Here is a 20,384-nt window from a genome sequence, read left to right on the forward strand (position 1 = left end):
CAGGGCCTACCTTGGGAGCGTCTTACATGCAAAAAAGTAAGTTTTGGGTCTGGAAAGTGGGTACACTTGGCAGGTCAAAATAGCTTTTTAGAAATGCACACACAGGCTCTACATTTAATTTACAGGCATTGGGCGAGTATAGTGCACTTTACCAAGGACTTACAAGTAAGTTAAATGTGGCAATTGTAGATTAGCTAATGGCACCATGTTATTGAGTACAGGAAGCCTGCACTTTAGCACTGGTTAGCAGTGATAAAGTGTACCGAATCCTAAAACCAACAAAACTGAAGTCAGAAAAACAGGAGGTCAGAGGCAAAATGTCAGAGGAAACCACTCCAAGGATGCCAGGTCTAACAGCTATCTTAAATAGATTTTGCTGCATTGTCTGATGGTATTTTTGAGTTGAGAATACTTTCCACCTTGAATACAAGGGTTTCATGCCCGAGCATAGATTTCCCTCTCTCATCAGAACTCTTAATTATGTTTCTGAACTGACACCTTTTTCTCTCAGTCTTCCATCTTAATTAGAACAGGGAGCTTCCTTTATCAAACACATTTCTTCTATTATTATTATATTAACTTTGATTCTAACACACATTTTTCTATTTTATAATAACATTTCAATTGTTGGATTATATTAACTTTTTACTATGAAATGTAAAGATTGATATCTAATGAATAAACAGATGAAAAACTGTCATATTTAAAAATAAAACCCTTGTAACTCACACTAATTTTCTTTCTTGATTGAAAGTCTTTAATGCTATAATAATGTTATATAGATGGTTGATCCTTACTTCTCCTTGCTGACTAGCAAAGGTCCATATGACCAGTGGTAGGAGTTATTTAATTATTATAACCCTGAACTGAAATACAGAAAACACTGATTCATTCATCTAAAAAGTAAATGCCCACAATAACCAGCATAATGAAACAGCATGTTCTATGTCCGATGTTTCCAAGTTCTAATTAGCTATTTTTTTCTTATGGGCCATATATTAAAGAATAATTACACTGCAAACACAGAAGCATATGATTTAAAATCTCTACTTTATTACAAGCATATGTAAGGCTTAATGAAAATGTCTAACAACTCTTGAGAATTTGTAAATGAATGGATTCTTTAAAGAGCCGCTCCGTTCATGTGCGTTCGTTTTGGTTCAAAAGTGCATTACGTTTAGGAATTCTTCTGTGGTACTTTGATTGTGACAGTCTTCACTTCTGTATACTCATGAAGACCATATTCTCCCCTGTGTGGAAGATAGAAGCAAACAGAAAAAACAGTTAATATTGACATTTATTAAGGTGTGCTCAAATGAATTTAACAAAAGTATATGATAAAAAAATGCTCTATATTATCACTGGCTCAAGTCTGAAATATGTTTGGGATAAAGTATCCCCTATCATACATTATAAGGATATTGCAATTCAATTAGGTTTTTCTTTATAAGGTTATGGAATTCAGAGGTGACTTGCACTATCCTTATCATGTACACCAAGGGGTACTTTATACCGTATAATATGCAGGCACACCCTAATTTTTCCCATAAACCACTTAAAACTTGTGCACAGCTCTTTCATATGAAAGAGGGAGTATGTTTGCGAAGATGAAGAATAAAAATAAACATCTAGTGCACATTTAAGCACAACTAAAACTCATTAGCTATTTGTAACAAACTGATATTAGAAACAGTTCAATATAAATCAGTTTAAAAAAAAGCTGCCCTAGCTCGGAAATTGGAGAAACACAGAACAATGTTAGCTTTTTTCCATTTAAGGAATGCAAAAAATAAACCTTTTCTCTCTGCTTATTTTAAGCTATTAAAATAAAGTGGAAGAAAGACATGCAATATTCTGTTTGTTAGTTTAAACAGGTGCTTTAATTATGCTCCATGACCTGACCTGCCATTTACCTCGTTTGCTGGCTCTGGCAGCAGGCATGGTGACATCAGAACTCCACTGTAATAATCTAATAATAGTTGAGTTCTGACGTCTTTAGTCACCGATTATTAAGAAATTAGTGACTGCCATTTATACAGGGATTACAGAACCCCAACTATTATAAGACACTCGAGTAGAACAGAAAGACAAAAAAAAAATTAAGTTTTAAAACATACAAATCAAATTTCTGTGTAAACAAATCTTGGCACCCTTAAACGCAGTCCCAGAAAAATTTCAAATGAAGAACAGATTGTTAGTCCTCAATGGTGTACCACCATGTCCAGGAGAAAGATAGAACACCTGAATAATTAGGAATGTTGCGCTTACGATGCAGATGTTGTGGGGATTATTTAGTAAGGTTACTCAAAGACACTGATGTGGTACAAAATGATATAAAGCATTATTTTTCTGGTTTTACCATTATAATATCCTATGGGTGCACCATTTACCTGCATATCAGAGCTGGAATTATAAAACAAGTACTACAGGAACCCATAAATTGGTGGATGAATGCAAATAGAACAATTGTAGGCCACAGAAGCACCTGCACACCTTCTACATGAGGTACTGTAAATGTGGTAGCCTTGTACTCGTGATTGAAGCAAAGCAGGGGCCTCCTCACCCTACAAGACTACAATGATCCTAGCTCGCCCAAGGTGTGCTTCACAGGAAGAGGAGGGGCATCCACCCTATGCAGAAGTCAACGTAGAGACCACAATGGATCCCCTTGCATGAAGGGAAGACAAGTGCAGCCACCGCAAATATGCAGCACAACTGCTATTCTGAAATTCACCATCCTTGGTCCGGCTACTTCTGAGGGTGGTCCTGACCTGGGCATCGGCTTGGGGAGTAAATTCTATAGTAGTGGCCCCTCAGGCTGCTGTGACCCCCAGGGGGCTAGTGGACTGCCAGGGGCCCGTATCTACATGTTGATGCTCTGGAGTCTTGTGGGGCCATGCAGGCATTGGAGTCATCATCTCATAGCCTCGATGACCGTGGACTGTGGTTTGACAAGTACGGCTGCACACACAGTTAAGGGGCACCATTGTCTTCTCAGCAGGGCACTCACCCTGTCATGGAGGGAGGTGGTCCACCTGTCTTCAGGAGGAGCGCCGGATTAGCCATGTGCTGATCGGGGCCTACAGAGGCAAGAGTGGCACTCACCAAACCACTGTGTGACAGGTAGTGAAAAATAAAATGCTCCCCATGCACTGCTGTAAAACAATTTCTCATCATACGCTAGGAGGCTAGAATGGGGCACATGAACTAAAGGCAGTTAAAGAGCTCACTCTTATGAATGCTGGGGCAGGAGCAGCCACCAATGCTCCCCATGCGTTGGACCGCTGGGAGAACACTTGGGGGAAGCAGGCAGACAGCAGTGTGCAGGCAGACCAGCACTGTAAAACTCAGCAATCCTATGGTGATCCCTCCTGTCCGCAAACGTTTTGTCTTGCAGAAGAGAGTGAGGGAGCAGCTTGCAACAGGGCAACAGGTAGAAGAGCAATCCAATGAGTCCTTAATGCCACCCAGCAAATAGGGACCTGGGCAACAATAAAAGAGCAGTCCAGGTGAGCCCTTTGTGGAGCTTAGCAGTCCTTCTGACAGAGGTTCAGTCCCAGTTCCAAAAGTGATCTGAAAACATGGGGTCAAAGCCTCTGTACTTATTTTCAAAAATGTTTTTGTTCAAAGGCTGACTTCAAAGGAACCTTTTCAAGTGTAACACAGCCCCTTTCAACTCAGGCCAGGATCCAGACATCAGTAAGGGGTAAATTATCCCCATGTGTGAGGGCATGACACAGTCTATGCAAATGTAATTGTGCCCGCCTTCCTCTCTCCCAGACCAGGAAGACTATCAGTGTGCAGATGGATACAGATGCCTTGTCTGTCACACCCAGGCCCTCCTGTGTTGTTGCTGTCTGTAAAATATGCACAAAGTGTAGCTACCACTCTGCCATAGATGTGGATTGGAGACAGGCTGCAAAACGCTTGAGTTTTAAGCACAGAGAATTGACAACTTTCTAAAAGTAGCATTTCTGAAATAGTAATGTAAATTCTAACAACACCAGTAAAAAGCATTTCTCACTACCATTCCAAACCTACCAAAAATGCCCACGCTACTCCTTCCACATCAGAAATTACCACATAAATATGTGTAAGGGAGATCCGTTTGTTAGCCAATGAGAGGAGAAGCCCTCACAGTAGTAAAAAAAGAAACAAGTTGTTTGTCACTACCAGGACATGTAAAACATAAAAGTGAATATCCTCCCTCTTACATACACAGCACTCTTCCCATAGGAATATCTAGGGCTTACTTTAGGGGTGACATAGGTGTAGTGAGAAGGGAGTTTAGGCCTTGGCAAGTAGTTTGAATTGCCAAGTCAATGTGGTGTAAACTGAATACACAGGCAATGCAATGGCAGGCCTGAGACAGGTTTGAAAGGCTACTTCTGTGGATGGCACAATCGGCACTGCAGGCCCACCAGTAGCATTTAATTTACAAGCCCTGGGTATAGGGTACACCACTTTATAAGGTGATTAGAGGTAAACTAAATATGCCAAACAGGTGTAAGCCAATCATACAAAGTTTTAGGGGAGAGAGTGCCTGCTCTTTAGCACTGATTAGCAGTAGTAATGTGCCCAGAGTTCTAAAGCCAAAAAAAGAGGGTCAGAAAATAGGAGAAAGGGAAAAGGTTTGACCTGCAGAAAAGGTCATTTTCAACAAGTCCATTGACTATTGAAACAGTACCTTTCTCAAGTAACCGTGGCTCTTACACTCAAGTCCTCCGGAAGTAAAATTCTAAGTCCCACTCTTATTTGGTATTCATCTTCTTCTAGCTCCAAGAAATAGCATTACGCCAACTATGGTTGGTGTAGGGCCTAATTTTATCCCTTGTAGGTGTCTACAATAGACACTCTTCCACCTTTACAGTAGCCTCCCTGATTCAGAATAAAACTACCCTAAACTGCAATATTCTGGGGTGTATTCCAAATTGGCGTGACCACTTTGCCACTTTGTAGAGCTCTGCTCCCACTCAGTAGCTATCCTATTACAATGAGCAAACTACTCAACTAATGTACCTGGCCCTGGACATTTAAATCAAGCTAAAGGGCCCAGCTCATCTCGTGTGACAGGAGTTAGCTTAGCTGGGAACAGCCCACCAACAAAACAAACTTTCAAAAATAACATTCTAAACTAAGAGTCATTGAAAGCCTTTTGTGGACCCGATCTGATGTACCTGTTCACTCCCCTATTCAGAACTTTTTTCCTCTGCCTTCCTGAGAGATGTTAGTATGTCTACTAATTCCTGAGGGCCTTTGTTCTCCGATGAGAGTCACTTCACATCCGTGCTGTTCCATGAACATCAAATTATTGCACAATAGGAGCTGAAATGGGACAGCACCAGTATTTGCTCTGCCCATGCTTCAGGTAGAGGTATTCAACCTTTTTGCAAATCATGTTTGGAACATATTTGTTGAGTATTTATATGTATGATTTTCTAGATCTTTCTAACATGAACTCTGACTTTTATTGTTTAGTGTGCTTTTCCAAAGGAGATGGCTCCATGCACGTTGAAAAAGCAGAGTCTTTTATTTCTGGGCCTTAAGGCCAGTGCTTTTTTATGAACATACCCATGCTTATGCGTGCCTTAACATGTACTGACCCATTTAAGGAATGAATTGCAACATCATTTTTATATGAACCTGATGTACACATCAATTTTAATATGGATGCTAGGTTTGATGTATCCCTGAGCCACAGAAGGTATTCTATTCTGTGTTATACAATTGTACAAATTGTACATTTTCGTAATTTGCAGAAAGTAATGGAGTCCGCACTCTTTTATATACCTTTATCTATTCTTCAAGGACTTTTCACATTATTTTATTTTGAGAAGAGTCTGCCAATTGTTCATTAGATACTTTCTTTCAATCAACAGTTTCAATCACAGGCTCACTTTTCTAATGGATTGTGTTAGAAATGGGGTCTCTGGTTGGCAGTCAGTTTCCACTCTGTCCAAGCAGGGAGCCTCACTCGAGTAAGGGTAAGGAAGATACACACCTAGGATAACCCCTGCTCACCTCCTTGGTAGCTTGCCACAAGAAGGGTTATTTCAAAGGCAATGTGTAAAGTATTTGTACAAACACACAGAGTAACACAGTGAAATACCACAAAATCACTCAACCAGATTAGAAAATTAGCCAATATTTATTTAAGTAAAACAAGATCAAAACGACAAAAATCCAACATACACAAGCAAAGTTATGAATTTTGAAATCTTAAACTTAAATATAGCGCTTAGAAACACAAATGCTTTAATTTGGTGTTATCACGGCATCATGACAGAGTCGTTCCCAACAATCTGATGCCAATGGCACCGGTTACGGAGTCGCACAGACCCCAGGTACAGTACCTATTGATAGTGAGGAAACAAGCTGGTGCATGGAGTGGGCGAAGCAAGGCATCGCTGTATCTGGTGCAGAGTCAGTTCTGGTGCTGTGGAGCAGTGGAGTGGAGACGTCAATGTGAAGTGCTGGATCCTTGTTTTGGAGAAGTGGAGATGAGGTGGCGTAGGTGTTAAGCGTTGGCTTTCTTAGGCTTCCGGCAGGGTCGATGTTCGGCAGGTTAAGAAGTGGTGGGGCGACCTCATGGGGTAGTGGTAATGTCATTGGGCTGCAGGCATTGCGGCAGAGTCAGGTGTCACGGAAATCAGTGACACAGCATGGGATGCCAGTAACTGCTGCAGCGTCAGGCCTGCAATGTCAGTTGGGGTCGTCACACTCCAGTGGGGACCATGGCTTTGGTTGCATGCAGCGTCGCAGGGTCAGGCAGCGGCATCAGTCCGGGTGTCATCCAAAGTCAGTGCACTTGGCTTTTCTTGGTGTTCAACCAGCTTTCACTCCCAAGGGCCCAGAAACTGGAATAGGCACCACCTGGTGAGTTAGAGTCCACAGCAAGTGAACCCATAGACTGGTAGGTGAAGTCTTTCCTGTCCATAAAACTTAACAGGAGGAAAACCCATTCCAAGCCCTTGGAGAAACTTCACAGGCAGGATACACAGCAAAGTCCAGACTTTGCCGTCTCTAAGGCAGAAGCTGCAACTGCAGGCTAACCCAGCAAAGCACACACAGCAATGGGGGCAGCACTCTTTCTTTAGGTCTTCAGCTCCTTCTCTTGGCAGAGGTTCCTCTTGATCCAGAAGTGTTCTAAATGTCTGGGGTTTTGGGTCCACTACTGTTAGAAATGGGGTCTTTGGTTGACAGATGGGTTACCCCCCTTCAAGCAAGGACCCTCACTCTAGTCAGGGTAAAAGAGAATCACCATCAGCTAACCCCTGGTGACCCCCTTGGTAGCTTAGCAGAGCAGTAGGCTTAACTTCAGAGTGTTAGGTGTAAAGTATTTGCACCAACACACACAATAACTTAATGAAAACACTACAAAATGACACAACACAGATTTAGAAAAATAGAAAATATTTATCTAAACAAAACAAGACCAAAACAACAAAGATCCACAATACACAAGTCAAGTTATCAATCAAAAATCAAAGAGTCTTTAAGTAGCTTCAAACACACACTAACACCGTCAGCATCAAAAAGTACCTTGAGTGTGTCAAAAATAGCCCCGCACAGGCAAGTGTGCGTCAAAAAGGGCTTGTGATGCGTCGTTTTCACTCTCGAGCGGGACCTTGCGTCGTTTCTCCTTTTGTCGGGTCAGGCACGTTGTTTCTTCTCTCTGCAAGAGAGTGATGCGTCGATCCGGTCAGCACTCTCGGGTCCAGGCAGGCCTTGCGTTTGTTTTTACATGCACAGTGGTACTTGCTTCGGAAATCCAGCCGCACGATGATCCGAAAACTACGAAGCGCAGGTTGCGATCTCCCAGCCTCCATCAGCGATGCTGCATGTTGTTTCTCCTGCTCCGTGCGTCAATTCTTCGGTCGCGTTTCTGGTGAGTGTCGATTTTCAGCCACAGAGCCAGTGGCGCGTCGTTTCTTTATCCACAGATCGGAGTCGTGTCAATCTTTTCCCCGCGCGGCGCTCTGTGCGTGGATTTCCTTTTCTTTAAGCAGCCAGCTTCTCCTTTCAGGGTCCCAGGAACTGGATGGGCACCACAGGGCAGAGAAGGAGTCTCTCCAGAGACTCCAGGTGCTGGCAGAGAGAAGTCTTTGCTGTCCCTGAGACTTCAAACAACAGGATGCACGCTCTAAATCAAGCCCTTGGAGATCTTCACAAGATGGAATGCACACAAAATTCAGTCTTTGCCCTCTTACTCTGGCAGAAGCAGCAACTGCAGGATAGCTCCACAAAGCACAGTCACAGACAGGGCAGCTCTTCTTCCTCAGCTCTTTAGCTCTTCTACACGTAGAGGTTCCTCTTGGTTTCCAGAAGTGTTCTGAAGTCTGTGAGTTTGGGTGCCCTTCTTATACCCAATTTCTCCTTTGAAGTAGGCCTACTTCAAAGCAAAATCTCCCTTGATTGGGAAATCCGGCCTTGCCCAGGCCAGGCCCCAGACACTCACCTGGGGGTTGGAGACTGCATTGTGTGAGGGCAGGCACAGCCCTTTCAGGTGTGAGTGACCACTCCTCACCTCCCTTCTACCACAGATGGCTTATCAGGAAATGCAGACTACACCCCAGCTCCCTTTGTGTCACTGTCTAGTGTGAGGTGCAACCAGCCCAACTGTCAAACTGACCCAGACAGGGAATCCACAAACACACAGTCACAGAAATGGTTTAAGCAAGTAAATGCTCACTTTCTAAAGGTGGCATTTTCAAACACACAGTCTTAAAATCAACTTTACCAAAAGATGTATTTTTAAATTGTGAGCTCAGAGACTCCAAACTGCATATGTCCATCTGCTCCCAAAGGGAATCTACACTTTAATCAGATTTAAAGGTAGCCCCCATCCTAACCTATGAGAGGGACAGGCCTTGCAACAGTGAAAACCGAATTTAGCAATATGTCACTGTCAGGACATATAAAACACATTACTATATGTCCTACCTTAACCATACTCTGCACCCTGCCCTTGAGGCTACCAAGGGCCTATCTTAGGTGTGTCTGACATGTAAGAAAAGGGAATGTTTGGGCCTGGCAAGTGGGTACACTTGCCAAGTCAAATTTACAGTTAAAACTGCACACACAGACACTGCAGTGGCAGGTCTGAGACATGATTACAGAGCTACTTATGTGGGTGGCACAACCAATGCTGCAGGCCCACTAGTAGCGTTTGATTTATAGGCCCTGGTACCACTAGTGCACCTTACTAGGGTCTTACTAGTAAATCAAATATGCCAATCATGGATAAGCCAATTACATACACATTTTGTAAACGAGCACTTGCACTTTAGCACTGGTTAGCAGTGGTAAAGTGCCCAATCTACAAAAACAGCAGAATCGGAGTCCAGCACACATCAACAACCTGGGTAACACAGGCAAGAAGTTGAGGGAGACCACGCCAAGGATGAAAAGTCTGATATTCACACATTGCTCCTAAGTTAAGCCTGCCTTGTCTGTGTCAAGCTCTCAGATGGTGAACACAGGTTAATTTATGGTGCGTAACTGACTTACCCTTACCTAGGATTGAGGTGCCTACTTGGACGGGGTGTCCACCTCTGCCAGCAAGAGACCCTGGGGCTCATTTACAATGTTTTGGTGAAGGGCAGCATTGCAAGGCTTTCTGATGCACTGCCATGCCTCAAAAGAAAAGGGCCGACATGTACCATATTTACAAGATACAGCACAATTGTCTCCTCTTCCACTGCACTTGTTCAGAATGGGCTGCCAGGGGCCAATGCAGGTACCCTTGCTTCATGGTGCAAGGGTGTCTTTGCTGTAGGAATGATTGTTTTTGTGCAGTAAAGGATACCTTCCTGCACAAAAACAATCATTGGAGGAGTTTTCCTCCTTCCATGTGTGCTGGAGAATTCAGCACACATCGAAAGAGGAAAAAACAAGCATAAATAATATTATTTCTCCTCGTTACCCCGCCTCTGGGGACGTGGAGACTTTTGATGCATTCCCAGATTTACAAATACTTGTACATCTGGGGATGCTTAAAAATTAATGGGTGTTGCATAGGAACACCCACAGCAACGCTCATGGAACGCCTTTTTAACACAAAGTAAGGCAATGCTGTGGCTTGCCCTGCATTGCCTTACTCTATATCTACAGGACCATGAAAACTCACACAAAGTGGCTTTACATGGCCATGTAGATATAGGCCTGCAAAATGTGACGCACAGGCGGCACAAGCCGATTGTAAATCAGCCCACCCAATATCTAACAATCCTTTTGGTCATATCAGCTAAATTTGATACAGACAACAAACCATCCTCAACAATACTCAAAAATGCATGAGATTAGATAGAACACTCCTCATATTTAGGTGGCTAAGCTCAACATCTATAAATTGTAACTCTCAAGCCATTCCTTCTTTTGACGTGAGATACAACAAAGGTTCAAGCTCATGTCTATCCTTTTCAATTTCTATATTAAATCCATTATATCCCTTCTAAGAATTTTAAGAATTTCTCACCGTTTTCATGCTGATGATATTCAGTTTCAGAAGACATATGTCCTGTCACTCGAATATTTAAAGGTATGCTACCATGGATGACAAATCTCCACTTCAAAGTGAACCCTGTTAAAATTTTACAATATTGCTTCCTATGTATATGCTGTCAACACTCAGTTGTACATGAGGGCCTCTGCTTTTATAGACCCGTCCTCTGATTCAGATACTTAAAGATATTGATTATTCCGAAAGAACAAAATCAGCTATAAACTGAAACTTACAACTGAATTTACCTCAGTGATGTACCTCAGTGATGCCTGCAAGGAATTCACATAGTTGTTCCAGATAGGCCTAACCAATTTATTTGTGCAGCGATCGTCACCACAAATGTGGAGCTCTCTGCATACATCCCATTTAAGGGGTGGGACTGAGAGTGTTTCAAGGCGTGGTTAGCTTTGGAAGTTTGTGAGCTCCCCAAACTAGTACATTTGTGGCCATTCACAAACTCCTCACATTCCCCATGAAAAAGGTTTGCGATGTACCCTGACCAAGTGCTGCAGCAAATCCCTTTCCTGGGTGGAAAGAGAAAAAGAGCAAGCAAACATTTCGTGTGGGTGTAGTTAGAGGGTTTCTCCATGTGGAAAAATGTTTTCACCACAGGGATTTAACTCCCACTGTGTAGAACTCTCCATAACATTGAACACCCTTACAGAGACAATTGAATTCCAAATGCAAATCACATGATTTCAATGTAATTCACATGGAGAACCCTGCCAGGTGCAGCTTTCCACATGAATCTCAATCCGAAATTGTGAATTCCAAAAAATAGTTAAATTACACTTGAATGTAGATTTTAAAAAAAACAAATGTATGGTTTTGCTACTTTGCTTGTGAATAGGCCTCATATGGCATAGGAGTTAAATCACTTTCTTAAACATAATCATCTTAAAATATAGTTTATCCTTTTTCTCTTACGCCCATCAGCAGTCTTCTGGTGTAACATTGACTAGATTCACTAGACATTCTAGAGGTTAAACCTTCAAACATTCAATGTTTTAACTCCCTGCGTTTCAATTTATAAAAAACATTAGATTTACAAATACATACTAAAGCCAAAGCAAAGATTGCCCAACCAAAGATTAGGGGATTAAGTCCATCACTCCTCACTCTGATTTCAAAAACATCGTTAGTGCACTCGTTAGTGCTTTTCAGGTTGAACTAAGGTCATTCTCCGCACTCTGGAATATGTAATTTAACCCAGGCTCTTCTGAAGATTATTTTATACGTTGCTGCCAAACTGGTATCAGATTTTAAACTTTCTGGGCACATTTCTCCTGGTCTATAATCACCTTGGCCGTTATCCATCAAACCTAGGAGATTTTTCAATATGGCTTGCATAATGCACCAAGCTAAAAATTTGGAAACCGCTAATTTACCCAGCAGAAAACTCCCTATCCCAAGAGGCAAGCATTCACTATGGAGTGGCAATAAACTGCTTTTCAAAAGAAAAGTAGCCTAAAGCAATCCTTTACTGGGTGCGCCTATAAGATTTCTGAATATTCCGCCAGCGTTAATAACAAACTCGTTTAATTGTTACTGTCTGCTCAAGAGGGGCCGAATAATTGTGTTGTTACTAGCTTTCTGATTTGTTTCTGCCATTGATAGGACTGTAAAATCTGTATACACGAACTATTGATACAATTTAAATACACTGTACTATGATTCGAAATAAACCATGAGATTTATTGTTAAAAATATCCCGATGCTTTCAAACACAAACGCAGTAATAAGGGCTGTAGGGCAATTCGGCGGTCGAAGACGCAGGTAGAGTTGAAATACAAAACAATATACTGACAGCCCAAGCATTACAAGTTAAATTGATCACTAAAACATACGAGCCCTCATTCGAAGTGACCAGTAATTCCACTGGGCACCGGTAGCGGGAGTTGGCAGGCTAATCGGAATTATTCGTTTTGGTTTTTCACACCGAGGTTTCAGCAGAAGGAAAGCATGCAGAAATCGGTGCCATAAAATCGATTCCTGTATGTTATTTGTAAAACTATGATACTCCTTGTGATTTCCCCTCCATCCAGAATTACCAGATCACTCCCAGTAATGGTAATTTGGAGTAGGAAACAGCCGGGATTTTAATGATACTATTAACTTTCCAGCCGTCCTCAGTTTTCTCACGAAAATACTGGATGTGCATAGAACCTACTTGCAAAAAGAGCAGGTTTGGCCACTTGAAATCACCGAAATTCCTCCGAGGCAATAAAATAAAGGGTTTACGTACCTGGATTGGCTTACCATCATTACCCACATGTGGAACAAAAGATAAAAGAAGTGGAACCAGAGTCAAATGTCCACTTGTGGTACTAATATGATAATTGCTGAAGAAACAGGCTATTTTAGCCATCATATGAGGTTTCAGGGCTTAATTAATGGCAGGCCTATAGCATACATGCCACTGAAACCCGGTAGGTGTGCAACACAAAGAGTTCTTCAGGGAATTAGGATTGTCTCACGCTTTGAAATTAGTGCTTCATGAGTGTACTTCAGAGGATAACCTGAAAAACACATACAGCCCACTGACTGCCGTCAGTGGTCATCTGGTGTCCTCAGAGCAGGTAACCCCTAATGTAGTCCATCAGGTTGTAGTAGCTGACAATCATGAGAGTCATTACCTAGTGACTCTGGTTCCTTTTGAATGGAGGTGGGTTGTCTCAGGTTCCTTGACGATAGCTATGAGTCCATCAATGCCTGTGGATTGTCTGCTCGGTAATGATCTGGAGCACACCATCTGGAAAGTGGTGGAGTTCCGGTCCCAACTGGAGATGTTGAGGTTGACTGAGTAGGTGTGCTTTACCACACAGTCTGTGACCCCATGAGAGTGGAATCAGGAGGACTTGGAGCCTGGAGGAATTGCCCAGGTACTTGCTATTAAGAGGAAGGGCAAAGGGCACAGCAAAACCTCTACAGAAATTCCCTTGGCGGAGGCTGAGCCTGAAAGTGATACCCCAGAAACTAAAGCCCACCTGAACTGAACAATCGGCAGAAGGAAGGAGGACCTGGCAGGGAGGAGTTCTGCACAATGCAGAAGGAGTGCCCTACTCTGGTTGGCCTATTTCAGGAGGCCGAGGTTCAGGCAGCAGATGACATCTCTGGTGATCACCTGATTTACTGGGAGTTTGCTTTACTGTACAGTGAACCTAAGTTTCTTTAGCCTGATGCAACGTGTTGGTGGTCCCCTAATGCTACAGAACCTTCCTACTGGAGCTAGCTCATTATGTTCTCCTGACAGGTCATCTATTCAGGACAAGACCTTTGGTAGGCTGGTCACCTATTTTTATTGGCCCTGGATGAAGGTGACCTCAGCTCCATTCTTCAGGTCATGTCCCACCTGCCAGGCCAGTGGAAAGTCAGGATGGAAAGGTAAGGCTTCCCCAGTTTCCCTTTAAGTCATTGACACCCCCTTTGAAAGGGTGGGCATCAACATTGTTGGTGCCTGGTTCCCAAGACAGCCCTAGGCAACAGGTAAAAGGTGACATTTCGCAGTGTAATCATTTTTCTTTGATATTCTTTGATCTTGAGGATAGCTAACTCTTTTTGCTCTTAATTAGAAGTTTCTCGTTTAACTGCAGATGTTTACTCAAAAGATTAGTTGGATTGAATTTAGTTAAGGGAGCCAGCTTGGCTAATGGGTTGTGTATTTTTGCTTGTAATTGTAAAATTGTAATATTGTAAACTAATATAAATCCAGTTTTGTCATAATTTTATTTTAATCTGAATTTGGTTTCTTTGCTTGCAATATTTAATCATATGAACCATATGTGACAGGGTACTGCTTTACATATTTCCACATAGTGATCCGTTATTCAATTTAAGTAGACTGTCAACAACTATTTTGTCAACATCAAAAACTGTTTAATGCTGAAGTAGTAGTCAGTGATGACTTGTGGTCCTTGTCAATGCACTCATCCTTGGCATCAGAAGAATGTTCCTAAAACACGTGATAAAACAAGTTGAAATTGGTATATTATTCGTGGCTCCTTGCTACAGTACTGGAGAATTTCAAGCAATTGACGTTTTTTAAGATGAAAGAAAAATGTAGGAGCAATTAAATGCAAGATGCAAGACTACCTAAAAAAAATCAGCTCAAATTCAGGCAAACCAGGATGCTTTCATCTACCCTATAGACTTCGTTATGTGGACAGAAAATTATATGGCAGAGAGGATACCAGATTACAAGGCCTTTGCAAGTATGACTTACGGTTTATGTGGTTGCAATGATTCAATCATTCAAGCAATGCTTTAATTGTCCAGTTACGACACCAGAACCACTTGAAGAAATTAATGCCGTCACGGAGCATCAGCTATTATCCTTTGTGATCCAGCTCTCGCAATTCCAGAGGCTGTAATTGTTTTTTTGGCCGACTCAAGTGATTTCACTTGTTAAGCTTATTGGTAAACAGAACTGAACTGCAACCAGAAGTGTAATATTTATGTGGGTGTTCCCTCAGCCAGTCACGCAACCTTCTTTTGACAGCCTAAAGTTTGGATGAATCATATATTTCTTGCTTTTTAAACAAAATCTTTTTTCTCCACCTCAAATACTCCTTTTTTAAATTGGAGATTTCAGAAGATAGCAAATACTCATTATACAGAAAACAATATGTGCAAATATATTACTTTTGATATTTAGTATGTAGCATTACTAGTAAAAAGTGTTAAGAACAACAATTATAGCCAGGAAAAATAGAAGAGGGACACTAATTATGTTTAGGATACACCATGAGGAACAATTTTTCACGAAAATCCCGTGACCTCGTAATAGCTTGCCAGATGCAGTTGTGAACGAAATATAATTTTACCTGCACTCTTCTAATACATATACAATATAATATCATTACCACCACTACTACTACTTCTACTACTCCTAATAATAATAATAACCCAAAAGCAACACAATAAATAATATTTAATATTACATATTTGTTTTATTTTTATTTGGCACTTCCTACTGCTCGTCTGCTGTTTCTAAACACCTTAACTTAAGATGTTTCTATTAACCAGTAACCCAATTTTGTGCACTGAATGTGGCAAATATGAAACTTTTTTAATTATTTGAGCAATAATAGCACAACTAGATTATAACTTATAGTAAACGTAAAGCAACAGATATCTAGCTGGAGTCAGAGTTTTTTCTTTCAATAACTGCACTTCTATTGCTCCACTTAATTATGAGAAAGGTCATTGACAATTATTTTGATGAGTTTCCCAGCAAAGTGCAACAAGAGCTGCAAGAATCGGGTCTTGTGCTCTAATAGCAACTTTCACCCTTCACTTTCCGGCCATGACTGTTATACTTTCTATATGCAGGTTTATCATTTTTTGAAGCCTCACACTTCTATGATACTGGGAGTCGCTGTTTGCATCCCAGAGTGACAGGGTGCACAATGTGGATGTCTCCAGAACCTTTGGGCTGCAGGGAATGCATTTCTTCACAAAGGACAAAGTTGTCAGACTTTACTTCACCCTAATAATATTACAGAGGTAACTGATGTACCTTAAAATCCTACAATGAGAGCCTATTCAGTCCAGAAAAGAGACCCAGCCCTCAATCCCACCAACACCCACACTCTCTTTCTCTCCAGGTATTTCTTAGGAAAGCAGACATCCGTTTTAAAAAATATCAGTACATCAGTTCTTTAAAAGCATTCTACTTAATGCATATTTTGAAGCCATGGGCAGGAATCTTGCGATCAACAGATGCTTTCCACATCTCAAGAAAAAGAGCCTTGACCCATCACACCCTGACAGCTAAGGGCGGTCTCCGGCTTTTTTCTGGGAAAACTGAAGGAACACTTTGTCCAGCTCTGCACTTCTGTGACAAAGAATAATTTGTTATCAGGTCAATAGCCTGCATTCCACCCAGGCAGAGGTACTGAGATATCACAGAGAACCACCTGCCATGACATGAAACTCACAGGGATACAATGGAATGAGTGCACTATAACCTCTGGACCTAAACAAAAAGCCGTTGACACCATTCATCCTCCGATACTGACACTGAAAGTTTGGAGTAGGACGAAATAAACTAAAATTGGTGTATTCCTGATCATTTATCAAAAAGAGACAAAGCATTGTAACAATGCCACCTTTCAGCTCTTCTCCCCACACCTCACATCCCATGCCTCACATTGCTGAGTCCCACAGGGCTTGAACGACTCATCCGGTCATTCATCTTCACGTGTTACAAATATGCAAATAACACACAGATCATCTTAAAACTGAAAAACCCATTAGATGACATCTACACTTGGCAGGTACATTCAAGCTGATGATGAATGCATGATGACCAACCACCTTTAGCTCAGCTGAACCAACATCAAGATCATGACCTATGGACAGTGGAACAGCCAGCTGTCAAAAACTATTCACAAGTCACCTCTCCCATATCCGGCACAGCAATACACCCAGAGCACTGATAGAAAATCGGTGCTTGGAGGCTGGGATGGAGACTGAGGTAGCACAGACACTTGGCAATGCTAGTCTGCTGTATGGATTTTTGGTTCGCTGTGGTTATCGTTTGCTGTTCTACCTTCACATTTTGTTTTGTTTTACCTGGGATTTGGTGGGGTTAGGTTGTTTTAGTGGCCCTCAGAAGTGAATTTGAATTTTGCTTCTGCTCGTATTTTCTCCTCGCTTGTTTTTGTATACAGCATATTTTGTGCTTCCTCTAGGTTCGTGGGCTGATTCATTTTAGTTCAGAGGTTCATTACTGATCCATATCTTCTGAAACGAACATCCCACTGCAGTACTTAGATAGCGTACATCGCTGATGTGCCATTGTCTTGGTCAGTTATTGTTGGAATTCTTTCCTGTACAGTTCTACTGGCTGCACATCCATAAAGATGGCTAGTAATTATTAAGGGCATTCTGTACTTCCTGAACAACTATATATATTACTCATGTCCACCTTTACCCTTCCCCCTTTCTTACCCAAGAGGTATGCCTTGTTAGGTATCCTATCACTGACAGGGTTTCCACATGTTTAAGTCCCAGGACTGAAATGTACTGAACATTTTATTTACTGGCTGCTGACACAAACAACTCGCTACAATATGGCTTAAAGAATTACAGGGTCTACATGCAACGTAAAGAAAAGCTAGGAACCTTGGAGTGATCACAGACCTAAATTGAACCATGACTGCAGGGGTGAATGACTTAATGAAATGTACATTCTACACAATGCAAACATTAAAGTGCACCCTCTTCCTTACCTAAGTTACCATCAGAAACTACCACCATACTCATACTTATAATTACAAGAGCTGACTTCTCTAACGGCCTGTACTAAAGCATGGTGTGCATCCTACCTCAAAATTACATGGGATCCAAAATGATGTAACAAGATATTTACTTCACCTCCTCCCATAGGAGCAGGACACCAGTGCTTCATGCAGTACATTGATGACCGATAGAAAGATACTTGATGCTTGGCATTCAAAGTACTCCTCATTACCCGTTAAGGAAAACCCCTTTGTACCTACTATTGAATTCAATGATACACACACCAGATTCAAGGTTAACACCTCGACTTAGCGCTCCGCCTGTAAGACAAAATTTACCGGAAGTTTCTCTTTCTTAGTACAAGTGTCAAAAGGCTCAAGCACCTTGCTTACAAAACTATCAAATATCGAAGATGGCCTAAGATTTCAGCAGAAACGTCAAAATAACTGTTCCCGAGAAATCATGAACACCTCGCCCAATGATTCGAACATCAAATAATAGTCCTCACAACAAAACACTTTGACAAAAGTGACCATGGTCCCAGGTACACAAAAGCAGATGTTAGATTTGCCATGATATTATCCTTTACATACCCAACAACTTCAGTGCAGATTGGATAGTAGTGCTACACAAACTACATAGGCACCATCGCAACAAAATGTACAACAGTAAGTACTCTGTAGAGGCAGCGTAACGCTAATACACACTGGCCACCCTGCTATAGTACCCTTAACAGACTGGAACTACTTCTGGATGTGTTATATCATAAGAACTCCTTTATCAAGCCACATTAAACTGCCCAGAGGGTGAAGCACGGGGGTATACTCACACCCCTACTTTTAAGCGTCTGTTCTGTGGATTTGGGAAATGCACTTGCTAAGGGAGACACATTTCCAAAGTAAGGTATTGCAGTATGATGATGAAATTATAATGGGTGGTATCTATACCAGGCAGCAGTGACTATTGAAGGCGCTCAGTGAGTGTAACTATAGCAACAAGTTTGCTGTAAGCAGAGGGAAAACAAGATCATGATTTTTATTAAGGGTGGCAAAATTTGGGAGATCGGGCACTTGTGGTGGGAGTCTATAGGATTGCAAGGTGATGAATAATCATGAGGCATAAAATTATTTAGGCACTTTGATGAGTGACCCTGAACCTTCCCACTACCACCTAATATGAAAGCTCATTATTCATTTTGGGATTTTGTCGTTGGAGGCACAGGTGAGGCTATGATTTGGGGCCCCATGTACGACACAATTTTGCAGTCGCAAAAGGTGAATTTCATCTTTTGTGACAGAAAAATTGCCTTTTCTAATGTACCATCCCTATTTTGCAAGCCGGCATGCAAATAGCGACTCCCAAAATAGAGATTGCAACTCGCAATTAGTGTTGTTCCAAGGGCGTCCCTTCCTAATTGAGAGTCACAGTGGCATGTATGATTGCTTTCTGTCCGCAATTGCGGTCACAAAACAATCATAGTTACCACCAATTTCATATTGGTGGTAACCCATTCGCAAACAGGAAGGGGTCTACACGGGGCCTGTTCCCCTTTGTGAATGGAAGCAAAAATATTTCTTCAGAGCAGGTAGTGGTCCAACAGACCACTGCCTACTCGGAAAAAATTAAAAGAAAACATTTCATTTTTTTGTTTGAAATGCATCCCATTTTCCTTTAAGGAAAACAGACTGCATTTAAATAAACTGCTTTCCCCAGCAAGCCACCATCCCTGTGAGTGCGACCATTCCCAATGGGGTCGCAAATTTCAACCTACCTCATGAATATTGATGAGGTAGGTAATTTGCGGCCCTATTGGGAATCGCAAACCGTGTTGTTGACACTGTTGTACATTTGATTTTGCAACTCCCAAATGAATCGCAAATTGCAAATTGGGAGTCGCAAAACATACGGTCGTACACCTGGCCTTTGGTCTTTTTAGGCTTAGTATTTCCCTTCTAGAGATTCTTAACTGAAGTTCTGTCATCCAGTGAAAAATACGCCTAGCAAATTCTTAACAAGTTATATTTGGTGCTTCTTGAGTAGTAGAAGTGTTGAAGCTCGGACTCAGTTGGCGCTAATAGTGCAGATGTGTTGCCAATAGGTGGGGCTTGGCATAGCCTTCAGCAGCTGTTCACCTTTCAAGACATTTGGACCTTTAGAGAAAAAAAGCATTGCTCTCTTTATAATTTCCATCTATGAAATTTGAATGAAACGAAGATCCTTGGAGGAACCCCATAGGTTGAGTGATGAAGCATGAGTTCATTCGTCTGAGGTTTCTTATTTTCTCACAAGGTGAAATCAAATTCCATTGAAAATATGTCTCTGGTAAAAAATGGGGTTTGCAGACCGTGTGCATATCTTACTGAGTCTGTTCATATACAATACATTGAAACAAGAAAGACGATATGAACGTTGACCAGTTCTTGTTACAACTGAAATTCAAACCTTCCGTGGAACTACTGATTTATGTTACTGTGATAATCCTTGCATTTTTCAAGAGTGACAACATTTCATTGAACAGTGGTGAAGAAAGTGTTAGGGAGCTCTACAGAGTAAGTCTGTGTTGATGGCGGTGTACTTACCTGGGATGGTATCCTTTATTTTAGAACCAGTGAAGTTATGATTTGAAAAGATTTGT

At 41.7% G+C, this 20,384-nt stretch overlaps 1 protein-coding gene across 1 annotated transcript in view; it reads right to left on the reverse strand.

Annotated features, from left to right (window-relative positions):
• Window positions 1-1,031: 1,031 nt before the first annotated feature.
• The window catches only part of ALDH1A1 (aldehyde dehydrogenase 1 family member A1), a 440,093-nt gene continuing 420,740 nt past the window's right edge, over window positions 1,032-20,384 (reverse strand). The window contains exon 14 of the mRNA XM_069228985.1: window positions 1,032-1,250. Within this exon, the coding sequence (XP_069085086.1) occupies window positions 1,178-1,250 (73 nt within the window). The 3' untranslated portion in view covers window positions 1,032-1,177. The remainder of the gene's footprint in view (window positions 1,251-20,384) is intronic.

Source organism: Pleurodeles waltl, chromosome 1_1, assembly GCF_031143425.1.
Source record: "Pleurodeles waltl isolate 20211129_DDA chromosome 1_1, aPleWal1.hap1.20221129, whole genome shotgun sequence".
Classification (NCBI taxonomy): Eukaryota; Metazoa; Chordata; class Amphibia; order Caudata; family Salamandridae; genus Pleurodeles; species Pleurodeles waltl.